At 42.7% G+C, this 13,871-nt stretch overlaps 1 protein-coding gene across 2 annotated transcripts in view; it reads left to right on the top strand.

The window, feature by feature from the left end:
* Kcnq5 (potassium voltage-gated channel subfamily Q member 5) overlaps positions 1 to 10,810 on the top strand; it is a 486,711-nt gene extending 475,901 nt beyond the window's left edge. For both annotated transcript variants that reach the window (XM_048353691.1, XM_048353692.1), the window contains 3 exons: positions 3,818 to 3,949; positions 5,712 to 5,838; positions 8,765 to 10,810. In XM_048353691.1, coding sequence (XP_048209648.1) covers positions 3,818 to 3,949; positions 5,712 to 5,838; positions 8,765 to 9,727 — 1,222 coding nt within the window. In that variant the 3' untranslated portion in view covers positions 9,728 to 10,810. The remainder of the gene's footprint in view (positions 1 to 3,817; positions 3,950 to 5,711; positions 5,839 to 8,764) is intronic.
* The last annotated feature ends 3,061 nt before the right edge of the window (positions 10,811 to 13,871 follow it).

Genomic DNA, 13,871 nt, shown 5'->3' with positions numbered 1-13,871 from the left:
ACACACACACACATCCAACAAATCTACAGGAGAGCCTGCTAGATCCTGCAAATAAGGGAACAATTGAATCAGTCACTCTAACTTCCCTTTTCCCTCAAGACAGTCTTCTGTAACACAACAAATGAATTTCTTAACTTCTTGCATGAAACTTCAGGCCTCATTCTCTAGAGGAGGCAGGAAGGAAGCACTTGAGTTCCGATTAGAGGTGTGGCCCCCAAAGCGCATTACCATTCTCACCTGCAGTGTGACTGCAAAGATTTATGCCAATGTGCTCAGGTCAGGATCAATTCTTTGCTGGAGGGCAAGGACCATTCCACCGTGGACACTACCTACCACCACCACCACCCACCTCCTCCCTCCACTTCCATAGCTGTCCATCTAGACTGAACTTCACATCACTTGAACGGTTTTATGAAAAAATCTCTGGGGCCGGAGTAAATATACCCAGCTATAGCTCAGAGGTAGAGCACTTGCCTAGCATAAAGAAGGCCCTGAGTTAGAGAGTGAGACAAAGACAGACAGAGACAGAGAATGTATATATTCTCTGTTTGTGTATATATTGTGACAAGATGGTAGCATATGCCTGTAGCCCCAGGCTACTCAGATCCCTTGAGTCTTAAGAGTGCACCATGGGCAACATAGTGAGATAGGGTCTCCAAAGAAAGAGAAAGGAAAATCTTTGCACTGCATTCTGTACCCGTGAAATCTGAATTTCTGGAGGTATGGTTCAGGCTGCCTGGGTTGATTGCCAAGAGCAGCCAAGCTTGGGAAGTGCGGCTCTCCTGACAGTCAATCAAGCTGCCTCTCTTCAGTTCCCAGCCTGCGAGGCCCTCTCGGCCCCGCGCCTGCCTTGGCTGCCAGCGAGGCCTTCCCATCTGCTTGGTGATGGCAACTCATTGGTGCCTCTCTTTTCCCCTCCCTCTCATCGCTGCGTATCCATATGCAAGTGTTTCCACTGGGATCGCAACAAGACTCTTGCCCAGATTTTTAAGAACTTGCGGCAGCCCAACAAATGCACCTACATTTCTTAGATGTGCACACGTGTTTATATGTATAGATGTAGATAGAAATGGAGATATATGTTACCCGGAGGCTAACTTTGCACTTATTTCTTCGTGCTCAGGAGATGGGAGTTGCAGAATTCAAGAAGAGATTTGGGTTTGTGGTGAAGCTTTCCCGCCCCCTAGTGGCAGTACTGGAGCATGTCACTGTTACATTGGTTTACTTAAGACCCTCTTAAGCCTTAGCTATAAACAGAATTAAAGGAGACTGGGTCTTTTTTTTTTTTTTGGCCAGTCCTGGGCCTTGGACTCAGGACCTGAGCACTGTCCCTGGCTTCTTCCCGCTCAAGGCTAGCACTCTGCCACTTGAGCCACAGCACCGCTTCTGGCCGTTTTCTGTATATGTGGTGCTGGGGAATCGAACCTAGGGCCTCGTGTATCCGAGGCAGGCACTCTTGCCACTAGGCTATATCCCCAGCCCCAGACTGGGTCTTTTGCTCTTTGCTACTGAATTTGACCAGGGATGCAATCTACCCTCATAATAAAAAGAAGTCACTACATGTGTAGCTTACTTCTCAGTGTTCTTCCAAAGACCAGCCAAATTCATGTAAGGAAAAAGGTTTAGTGAGTGAAAGTATCATGGTAAGGTATCATAGATCAAAAAAAGTAGGAGAATGTTACAATTAACAAACTAGTTCATTCCCTAAATCATGTTTCGGTGTTTAATATCAGGCAAATTAAGTAAGTCTCTTCACAATTTCTGTATCTGTGAAATATTTATTGGGGTGATAGATGAATGGAAACTATTAATAGAAAACACCTGTTGACTGATAATGAAAAATATCCCTCTTGTATGGTTACACTATGAAGTACTATCTTGAATCATTATAATATTAATCATTAAATTTATTTTAAAGGTCCTAATTTTACTCAAGAAAGACTTGGTCAAACCCCTTTTCTTTCAGGGAATGCACAAATCACATTCAATTTTTTTTTGGTAAGAGACTACCAAGCTCTATTCTCATGCCATTTCATTTCATTTGTTCCCAGTATCATGACTTTTCTGCATAGCTTTTAGGTAGACTGGGGGCCAACAACTTAAAGCTGGAGTCAAAGACTAAGCTAGGGCTTGTATTTGTAAATAAAATTTTACTGAAACATGCCTGCACTCATTTGTTTGTTGTCTTGTGGTTGCTTTTACACCAAAGCATAAGAATTCCAGGATGAAAAATTATGACCTGAAAAGTATTAAATTTTGATGACCTGCCCTTGTCTAGACTTTGAGTGGCTCTGAATCACAGCATAGGACACTTGGCTAACCCTAGCTATGAAGTCAGATTTTGCTCTTCTTCCTGCCCACTTAGGGAGTTATTTCAAATATTAAAAGCCTTAGTATCTGAGGTGCAATGGTCTTGGAGAGGGGGGAAATACAGTTTTAAGAGACTTTTGAGCCAGGCATTGTTGGCTCATGCCTATAATCCTAGCCACTCAGGAGACTGAGCTCTGAGGATAGTGGTTCAAAGTCAGGAAAGTCTGGTGAGACACTTATCTTCAATTAACCACCAGGAAACCTGAAATGGAACTGTGGTTTAAGTGGTAGAGTGCTAGCCTTGAGGTAAAGGGCTCAGGGACAGTGCCAAGCTCTGAGTTCAAGTCCCACAAAGTTCAAGACCTACAAAAAAAAAAGACCTTTGAATTCATAGTCTGATAGCAACTTTTAGACATTCTCCTCAGTTTTCAACCCTGTCCATTTTTCCCTATGCTCCAGAATTACTGAACTCTGCACTTTGAGAACTACTGATCTTTAAACTTTGAAAAATAATGCATGTTAACCTTTATTTCAAACCCCAAGTTAGCAGAATATGGCCTGCTCCACTCCTTTTCAACAGCTAGCTTAAAAAGTGGCCCACCTGCCCACGGAGGGCTGAGAAAGAGGGACAGGGGCTGGGAATATGACCTAGTGGCAAGAGCGCTTGCCTCCTACACATGAAGCTCTTGGTTCGATTCCCCAGCACCACATATATGGAAAACGGCCAGCAGGGGCGCTGTGGCTCAGGTGACAGAGTGCTAGCCTTGAGCGGGAAGAAGCCAGGGACAGTGCTCAGGCCCTGAGTCCAAGGCCCAGGACTGGCAAAAAAAAAAAAAAAAAAAAAAAAGAGAGACTCAGTTGCAAGGAACAGAGAAGCCACCACTTACAAGGCCAAATGATGAGCCTTTATTGGAGAGCCAGAAGACTCCCATGTCAAAGACCAGCACCCCGAATGCAGCTAGCACAAAGCATGTATAGGCCAAAACCACACAAGGTGTGAGGAATGAAATCTAACGAACGTGTTAAATAAGAGCAAACTGTCTAGAGGAACAATCAGGAAAAAAAATCAAGGGCCAATTATCTAGGAGAAGCATAGATCCAGTCTCTTCACTATATTTCCCACTGGTTTTGTGTACATGGAATTGAATCATTGATTTGGGGGGCCTGGAGGCATTTTGGGGCCTTAGAAGAGGGCAGAGGACCAGGGTAGTGTAGGGTTCTGCGTTTCAGTAGATCTGAAGTGGCTTGTGCCTTCTGAAGTCAGCTTGTGCTGACTGTGATTTAAATGAAGAGTTTTCATGTTCACTTAAGACACACAAAACTTTAGCTTTCATTTTATTTTTTTGTTCTCAAGGTTTGTCTTACATGAAATGTCCTTAGATTGTCTTCTGTCTGTTACATTTCTATAAAAGTAAAAGCCCCAAATACTTGACTTCTCCCTCTCCAAATTTTCTTATATTTACTAGCAAACTTAAGAATTGTGAGGATTACTATGTTGTTCTTACAGAATCATGAAGTTTCATGTGGCAAAACGGAAGTTTAAGGAGACATTACGCCCGTATGATGTAAAAGATGTCATTGAACAATATTCTGCAGGCCATCTGGACATGCTGTGTAGAATTAAAAGCCTTCAAACACGGTAAGCAATAAAAATGTTATTGAGTGTGAAAGAATTTGTGTATGGGAACTATACAGGAGTAGCTTCTCTTTAGTATACAAAACCTCTGACTCCGGTGGCTGGTCAATCCTAGCTATTCAGAAGACTGAGATCTGAGATTCCCAATTGTAAGCTAGGCAGGGAAAAATAAAAAGTCCATGAGACTCTTATCTCAAGTCACCAGCAATAAGATGGAAGTGGAACCATGGCTCAAGTGGGTACAGTGCCTGCCATAAGCAAAATAGCTAAGGGGAGAGCAACCTGTGTTCACACACATACACATGCACACACACACTTCTGAGTTCTGTATTTCTAGTTCACTCCTAATGGGCAATGGGACTTTTGTTTATAGTCTAGATTTCACACCTATAATCTTAGCTACTCACAATACTGAGATCTGAGTATCCAGGTTCAAAGCCAGCCATTGAAGGAAAGTAGAGCTGTAGTTCAAGTGATAGCACACTAACCTTGCACACAAAAGCTCAGGGACAGCACCCAAGATCTGAGCTCAAGCCTCAAGACCGGCACCATTAAAAAAAAAAAAAATCAAAGATTAAATCTTCATTTTTTTCTATCCCCACAGTACATTTAATCCCATGTGAGGCCTTAATACTAGGACTTTAGTAAAACAGCTGTTCATTCAGCCTTTGTATAGCAGGCAGGGTGTACATATTCTAATAAAGTCATGACCCAGGCACGCCAATACTTCCAGTTTAACAGACTGGATATCATGACAGAAAGAAAACACTGCCTATGTCTATGCAGACAAAGAAAACTGGGATATTAAGTCAATACCCTTGGTAATTCAAATCTAACACACACACACACACACACACACACACACACACACACACACGAAGACCATTTGGGCTAATTAAGTTTCCATGGAAATTGCTTTCACTTTTCCTATGCTCATGTTATGGTCTTTACTTAGGTGACCATCGTATTCTAAGTCCTTTCCATGGTTCCCAAGGCTTATAGCTCATCTATATTATCCCAAATAAAGGTGCAAAAGAATGAGGCCCTGCTTTCATATCTGCTGATCATCTTATACATGTACAGCAAATTCTCATAAGTAATCTCTTCTATTCTGAATGGCTGAGTCTGATGTAGGGGTATTGTATGTATAAATGGTTAGGTCAAAATTAAATCCCCTTATACAGCTAACTGATACTAATAAAATGTCACACGAAAATAATAATTAATGTAAAACAATCATAATTATTATTTTGGCAGAAATGTCTGCTCCAAGATAGTGTCAAATTACTTTGTTTAGGACAATTTTGCCTCCAGAAAGTCTTCCATAAGTGATTTCCTGAGGGGCCTGAGTAACGAGAAAAGAATCACCTGTGTACTCTCATGTCAAGGAAACAGAGAACACAAACTAGAACACATTCACCTAACCTGGAACACACTCATCCTTATTGTATCTTACATAATTAAAGATGCTACATTTGATGTCTTTGGTAGGATGGGGCTTATTAACTTAAAAGTATGATGCTTCTGAGAAAAGCATACTACTGTTTGATCCACACTCCCACCCTTCTTTTGCTTTTCATTTCAGATAGGGTCTTGGTGCTTTTGCCCAGACCAGCACAGACTGTGATTCTCTTATTTCTGCTACTGGAACAGTTCATAGTATGTGCTTGCGCAAGTACACCTGGCCTGATACTTAACTGTTGTTTTCAAAACACCTCAGTGTGAGTGAGGGCACCCATAACCGAATCTTCTCTCTCTCTGATAGTGTTGATCAAATTCTTGGCAAAGGGCAAATCACATCGGACAAGAAGAGCCGAGAGAAAATAACAGCAGAACATGAGACCACAGATGACCTCAGCATGCTCGGCCGAGTGGTCAAGGTTGAGAAACAGGTACAACTGGATGACACTTACTTGTAGTATAGTTTCACTATTATGGTTCATCAACAGTCAATGAATGATGAGGCTGCACTGGTGGCTCACACCTGTAATCCTAATTACTCAGAAGGTTGAGATCTGAGTATTGGGATTGAAAATCAGCCCAAGCAGGAAAGTCCATGGGATTCTTATCTCACCCAAAAGCCCAAAGTGAAGCTGTGGCTCAAGTGGTCAAGCACTAGCCTTGAGCAGAAAAAGTTCAGGGACAGTGCCCAGGTCCTGGGTTTAAGCTCCAGGTCCAGCACACGCGTGCGTGTGCACACATACACACACACACAATCAATGATAAGCATGAAGGTTAAGGTTGGCCTTAGTGTTAATGATTAATAAACTTTAAAGGACTAAAAGTGAAGAAAGAGTGATTGAAAATAAATTGCCATTGTGGATTGGCACTATTCTATCCATCTTTGGATTTTCATTTAAGCAATAGAAAATTTTATCTCATCAATTAATATTTAACTGGAAGCAACTATAGATTTGTTTTTTCATTTCTTTATCGTCAAAGTGATGTACAGAGGGGTTACAGTTTCATACCTATGGCAGTGAGTACATTTCTTATCCAACTTGTTACCTCTTCCCTCATTTTCTCCTCACCTCCCCCCTCCCCATTTTCCTCTCCCACCATGAGTTGTACAGTTGGTTTACACCATATAGTTTTGTAAGTATTGCTGTTGCATTGGTTTGTCTTTTTATCTTTTGTCTCTCGATTTTGGTATTCCCTTTCCCTTCCCTAGTTCCAATACACGTATATACAGTATCCAGGGTACTAAAATCAATAATTCCCCATGGCATGTTGAAAATAATAACAATGATATATCGCTTGTTTCCATATCTTGGAGTTCATTTCACTTAAATCATCTTATGTGTTCATATGGACATAGCTATTGAGCTATTGTAATCTTCTGCTAGGACTATCCTAGGCGTGTACTAATTATTCCCTATGAGGGAAACCACAGAGTCTATGTTTCTTTGGGTCTGGCTCACTTCACTTAGTATGATTTTTTCCAAGTCCTTCCATTTCCTTACAATTAGGGCAATGTCATTCTTTCTGATAGAGGCATAGAATTCCATTGTGCATATGAACCATATTTCTTTCTTTCTTTCTTTCATTGTTTTTGTTTTGTTGTTGTTTTTTTGCTAGTCCTGGGCTAGTCAGGGCCTGAGCACTGTCTCTAGCTTCCTTTTTTCTCAAAGCTAGCACTCTACCATTTGAGCCACAGCACTACTTCTGGCTTTCAGTTTATGTGGTGCTGAGGAATCGAACTCAGGGCTTCATGCCTGCAAGGCGAGCACTCTACCACTAAGCCACATTCCCAGCCCTGTACCACATTTTCTTGATCCACTCATCTACTGAGGGACATCTGGGTTGATTCCATATTTTAGCGGTGACAAATTGCACTGCAATGAACAGAATTGTGCTGGTGGCTTTAGTGTGGCCTTGCTTGTAATCTTTTGGATGGATGCCAAAAGTGGGATTGCTGGGTCATAGGGGAGCTCTATGTTTAGCATTGTGAGGAATCTCCATACTGCTTTCCAAAGTGGCTAAAGAAGTTTACACTCCCACCACCAGTGTAGTCGGGTCCCCTTTTGGTCACATCCCCTCCAACATTTGTTGTTATTAGTTTTCTTGATAATGGTCACTCTTACTGGGGTGAGGTGGAATCTCAGTGTTTTTTTTTTTTTTTTTTTTTTTTTTTGGCCAGTCCTGGGCCTTGAACTCAGGGCCTGAGCACTGTCCCTGGCTTCTTCCCGCTCAAGGCTAGCACTCTGCCACTTGAGCCACAGCACCGCTTCTGGCGTTTTCTGTATATGTGGTGCTGGGGAATCGAACCTAGGGCCTCGTGTATCCAAGGCAGGCACTCTTGCCACTAGGCTATATCCCCAGCCCCTCAGTGTTGTTTTGATTTACATTTCTTTTATGGCCCATGAAGAAGAGCACTTCTTCAAGTGTCTCTTGGCCATTCTCATTTCCTCTTCAGAGACGTCTCTTTTAAGGTCTTTAGCCCATTTGTTGAGGGGGCAGCAACGATAGGGTTTCAATAATAAAGTAGTAAAATCTATTTTTCATTTGCATTTTTGGTGATTTTTCATTGTCCCTCTTTAAGGCCACCCTTTAATTTTTTAAATTATCATAACTATGACATTAAATGTTTTTAAACCTTGAGGTTGTATCTTCTCATACAACTTTCCAGAAAATCAAATTGCTATCCCCAAGAATGGAATCATGAACTTTCTGAGCTTTTGATTCTGAAGTACTCTTTACTGTTTTTTTTTTTTTTTTTTGGCCAGTCCTGGGCCTTGGACTCAGGGCCTGAGCACTGTCCCTGGCTTCTTCCCGCTCAAGGCTAGCACTCTGCCACTTGAGCCACAGCGCCGCTTCTGGCCGTTTTCTGTATATGTGGTGCTGGGGAATCGAACCTAGGGCCTCGTGTATCCGAGGCAGGCACTCTTGCCACTAGGCTATATCCCCAGCCCACTCTTTACTTTTATTTTAAAACCCAGACTCACCTGGATTGCTACTTACGGTTTTAATTGCATTGTAGAGTAAGTTCCTTACCTGAATTCAGTAGAGTTCCGGAAAGGTAATCAGTATAATGGGAAAAATGGTCTGACTGAGATGAGGAGACCGGAAGCTATACTTTTCTAGTGCTTAGATTGAGTTTTCCATTTGAAAGAACTGAGTGAAAGAAGGCCAAAGCCTTCCTCCTCTGCCAGAGCCTCCTCTGACCTGGCGTGAGCCAGAACTCTGTTACCACAGTCAAAAGTAGACTGCACACTCTGTATTTACTGTGGGGACACAGATTTCATCCCTTCCCTTCCCAAGAGCAAAAACGCTTCTTCAACAGGCATCCTCATGTGAAATCTCATTTCCCACTTCCAGGTCCAATCCATTGAGTCAAAGCTGGACTGTCTGCTAGACATCTACCAGCAGGTCCTGCGGAAAGGCTCGGCCTCGGCCCTGGCCCTGGCTTCCTTCCAGATCCCGCCATTCGAGTGTGAGCAGACATCTGACTACCAGAGCCCCGTGGACAGCAAAGACCTGTCCAGTTCTGCCCAAAACAGCGGCTGTCTCACCAGGTCGGCCAGTGCCAACATCTCCAGAGGCCTGCAGTTCATCCTGACGCCAAATGAGTTCAGCGCGCAGACTTTCTATGCGCTTAGCCCTACTATGCACAGTCAAGCGACCCAGGTGCCCATGAGCCAAAGCGATGGCTCCACCGGGACGGCCACCAACAACATTGCAAACCAAATCAATGCAGCCCCCAAGCCGCTAGCCCCAACAACCTTACAGATCCCACCTCCTCTCCCAGCCCTCAAGCACCTGTCCCGGCCAGACACCCTGCACCCAAACCCCTCGGGCGTGCAGGAGAGCTTCTCCGACGTCACCACCTGCCTTGTAGCCTCCACGGAACACGTCCAGGTTGCCCCGTCAAATCTGACCAAGGACCGTGCCCTGAGGAAAAGCTTTGACATGGGTGGGGACACTCTGTTGTCCGTGCGCCCCATGGTCCCCAAGGACTTGGGCAAATCCCTGTCGGTACAAAACCTCATCCGATCCACAGAAGAACTGAGTTTACAGCTTTCCGGGAGTGAGTCTAGTGGCTCCAGAGGCAGCCAAGATTTCTGTCCCAAATGGAGAGAATCTAAATTGTTTATAACTGATGAAGAGGTGGGTCCGGAAGAGGCAGAGACAGACACTTTTGAGGTGACGGCCCCGCCTGCCCGGGAAGCTCCCTTTGTGTCAGACTCTCTAAGGACTGGAAGATCGCCATCATCTCAAAGCATTTGTAAAGCCGCGGAGAGTACGGATGCCCTCAGCTTGCCTCCCGTCAAGCTGAAATAAGTTCTTCATTTTCTTTCTAGACATAGCAGTTCCTTTAGCCATACAGATCATTGCATGAACTCTTTCTGAAAGCCCTTCTTAAAGAAAAACAAAAGTTGACCTTGGGAGAATCAGGAAGTCCAGGAAAGGCCATTGCTGAGAAGCCCATTATCTTTTCATTTGCATGCAAATGCATGTCTAGGGATGGCTGAAATTCCAAGGTGCATCCACGTGGAAGCCGCTCATGCACTCACGTACCTTTGAGTTTAGAATCCTGAAAAACCTAGCCTTGCTAACGCTTACAGGGTGTAGGAACTTGTCACGATTAGATCCAGGACAAGAGCTGATGCTGTCTTTTTGAAATTGTGGGAGTAAACACCTCCAAATTTCAGGCATTTCTGCTTTGTGATTAAGTACAAAATCATCTTTAAAATTAGGCCACCACATACAGTTAAACACAATAGCTATCAACAGCTGCTATCAGGAATTAAGGAGAGCAGAATTGGGGGATAATGAAAATGGCTGTGTGCTTTGAGAAATCTCTGCCAACCTATTTCTTCTCAGTCTTTTCCTTATTAATGTACTTTGAATGTCAACTTGTATACTTTTTTTTTTTTTGGTGATTTGATGACACTAGGCAGGCAGTCCAATACATTTTTTTCATGTTGTCCTTTATGATGAGAATGTTTTTCAGTGAGAGAAAAAAAAAAGGGGGTGAATTATGACATTTGAGGCCAGTGGGGCAAATAGACTGGCTTTTGACATATCTGAGTTTATGGGAACGTTCCCTGGGGGCCATATCAACCCTGTGACTCCTCAGGCTTCTACGCGTGCATATGAAATGCTGGTGAGTGTAACAGCCAGCGTGACCAGGCTGGTTTCTCCGCACTAGTATCAACTCCAGGCTCGCCAGTCCTGTCCACATACAAATGCTAATTTCAAATGGGTACCCGTGGCTCACACCTGTAATCCTACCTCCTCAACAGGCTGAGAAGGTCTAAGTTTGAAGCCAGTCCAGGCAAGAAAGTCCTAAAGACTCTTCTCTCCGATTACTCATCGAGAACGTAGGTAGTGGAGCATTGGCTCAAGTGGTAGAGCACTAGCCTTGAGCAAAGAAAGCTCAGAGACAGCACCCAGGACCTGAGTTCAAGCCCCAGGACTGGCATTAAAAAAAAAAAGATGCTAATCTTTTGAGAGGCTCATCTCTTTGACATAATATGAAGGTAGGACCCTAGAGAAGACATTTGAGTAGGACTAAGGGAAGAAAGGCTTAGAAAAACACCTAGACACATTACAAGGAAATAGGTAAACGAAACTGGCTCTTCCCCCTCAGTGGGTGGGCAATGAGAAGGATAGAAAGAAACCCAAATAAACACAGTTCTTGTTTTTTGTTTTGTTTTGTTTTGGAAAGCAAGTATTGCTAGAGGATTCAACTACCTAAACATCCTTTATTCTTATATAACAGAGAATTTTGCAAAGTATTTATTTTTAAATATGCCCTGAATGTCTTTTGCTATTACGGAGTACATTTTACATATGAAAGGCTAAGACTAAACTTTCTTTACTTTTTTATACTGTACCAAACATTTTCTAGTGTCCCCAGGAATACTAAACCAAATCTGAAATTACTGGTTCAATTTCCTAGTAGAAACATTTACAATAGAAGCCAGATGCAGGAACTGTAAATCAAATCACTTAGTAATACATCATGGTAGCAAAAAGACCAGGGTGTCGGGAACTTTAAAATCTATTTATTGAGAAACAAGCAATGCTAACTAGCAAGCAACCGGATGTGGTGATACCCACCTTGGTTCTGGCACTGAGGGGTGGAGGCAAGAGAATCACAAGTTCAGTGATAACCTGGGCTACATAGTAAGACCTGATCCAAAATAATAATAAAAACAACAATGATAATAATAGCAAAAACAAAGGAAAGGAAGAAACTAGCATAACTCTCTCAGACTAATAGAACTTTGACCAAAGCAATGGCATTCAGAGGCAAAAAGAAAGGAGAGTCAGCACTTCAATTCAGTTCAACTTTGGCCATAGGGCTCAAGAAAGTTAAAGGTTTTTTCCCTGACAAACATTGGAACTGCCTACAGATCCCGTCTCCAGCAACCAAGAAGAATAAGCAAGGATATAAAATGGCTACCCAAAGGAAGGAGGCCCCCACATCTACCAACAGCCCTTCCCAACTCTTTCCCCCAAACATTGTGTGTGTGTGTGTGTGTGTGTGTGTGTGTGTGTGTGTGTGTACACTAGTATGCTGTTACTGGGGCTTGAACTCAGGGTCTGTGCTCTTGCTTGGATTCTTCACTCAAGATTGGTATTCCCACTTGAGTGCTTAGTTGGAAATAATGGCTGCCCAGGTGGGCTTTAAGCTATGAGATCCTCAGAGCTCGGCCTCCTGAGTAGACATAATTACAAGCATGAGCCACTGGTGCCAAGCTAGACACTTTCAATCATTGGTCCTCCTTTACTTTCCTTCTTCCCTACCACTGCTCTGCTTCAGATTTTCACTAGGCCTTAACCAGCCTCTGTCCTCAAGTAAGCCACTTCCCTCTACCTAAAATGTACTCTCCAACCAAACACACACACACACACACACACACACACACACACACACACACACACACTTTTTCCCTTATGGATAAACACTGAACTTTTTAAAGCTTCCTCTTCTTATCCCACCTGGATTCTAAAACACTCCTGTGGAGCACATCGTGAAGAATCTTGGCTGCTGGAGACACACAGAAATTCGAGTTTAAATTTTGCACTCTAATTAAAAAGATTTTTATTGATCTTTTAAGGCAATTGTTTTCATGTTCTAAGCATCGAATGCTAATTAATTTTTCACTTAACCTGAAGATAAGATGTATCTTCCAAAAGACATTGTGCATGCGCATGCACGTGCGCACACACACACACACCACTACACACACACATCCTTCTGCTCACCTCAAGCCCCATGCTAGCCCTGCACAGACTATCTCAAAAGGAAAAGAAGGAAGGGGCAACTAGTGGTAGCACCAATTCTTGGACAGACTGTGTCCCCTGCGGAACCCCATTGGCAGCAGGACTTGGGAAGGGATCGGGGACCCTTCTGAGTCCTTCTCAGAGCCCAGACAGTAGAGTTCACTCAGCATGGAAACCATGTCTAACCACATCACAAAGGTCTGAATCATGGCCAAATGTGATCCATCTTATTACCAAGAATGTTCATACTATAAAACAGTCACCATTTTGTGTGTGTGTGTGTGTGTGTGTGTGTGTGTGTGTGTTTGTGTCTTGTTTTAGCACAAAACCTCTTGAATATTGAAAGGTAGTTGCAGGTTATGAAAAGTGTGGGGGGCACCTGTTCCTTAACCCTGTGAGAATGAGAGGAGTCTCCCAGGTACCTTTAAGAAAGTTACCTGTGGCCAATCCCAATGGGGTCTGGAAGCACAATTAGTAGAGCAGTGGCTTATTATATACCCCTTCCATTCCTTGGTCGGCCTTCTTCAATCTGATACTTAATTACACACATCCCAGGTAAGGTGTTAACTAAAAATTCTTCATGGGTCTGATCTATTAAATGTTTGCATTCTCCTGAATTGAATTTGTGTCTGTAGATCGCAAGTTCTGCTTAAAGTAAGCTACTTGGTTGAGTTTTTAAATCCTTACTTCTTGTTCTTAGGTGCCTTTCTCACCTCCCATTGACTCAATGATTCTGAAAGTTCTCAATTTGAAAATCGAATTGATGTAATAAAGAGAGGAAATGAGGCATCCACTGACTAAACACTATACCCATTTGCAGAGCTAAACTCTAAGGAATAACAACATTTGGGCAACTAAACAAATGGATCATTTCATTCAATCAAATTAAGGAAATATCAGTATCAACTCCCCAGAAGCTGGCTTTTTCAATTGGGGGGGGGGGAACTTTAAATGACATAGTTGTGTTTTTGTAAGAAAAAAAACCTTACTTTAATATAATTCTGTGCATTTAAGTGAGCAGCTCTCAAAGTCACGTATGACGATGCAATTGTCTGTTTCCTGAAAACAATGAAATCAAGAATACCATATCCATTTCAAGCTATCATTAAAATGTAATTTCCTTTGCTCTCTTTTACTGGGATTATTTGTTTTAAAGGAAATATTAAAAATGTCTTAAACAGCTACTATG

This window comes from Perognathus longimembris, chromosome 9 (genome assembly GCF_023159225.1).
Source record: "Perognathus longimembris pacificus isolate PPM17 chromosome 9, ASM2315922v1, whole genome shotgun sequence".
Lineage (NCBI taxonomy): Eukaryota > Metazoa > Chordata > Mammalia > Rodentia > Heteromyidae > Perognathus > Perognathus longimembris.
This window is presented reverse-complemented; position numbering and strand designations above follow the sequence as displayed.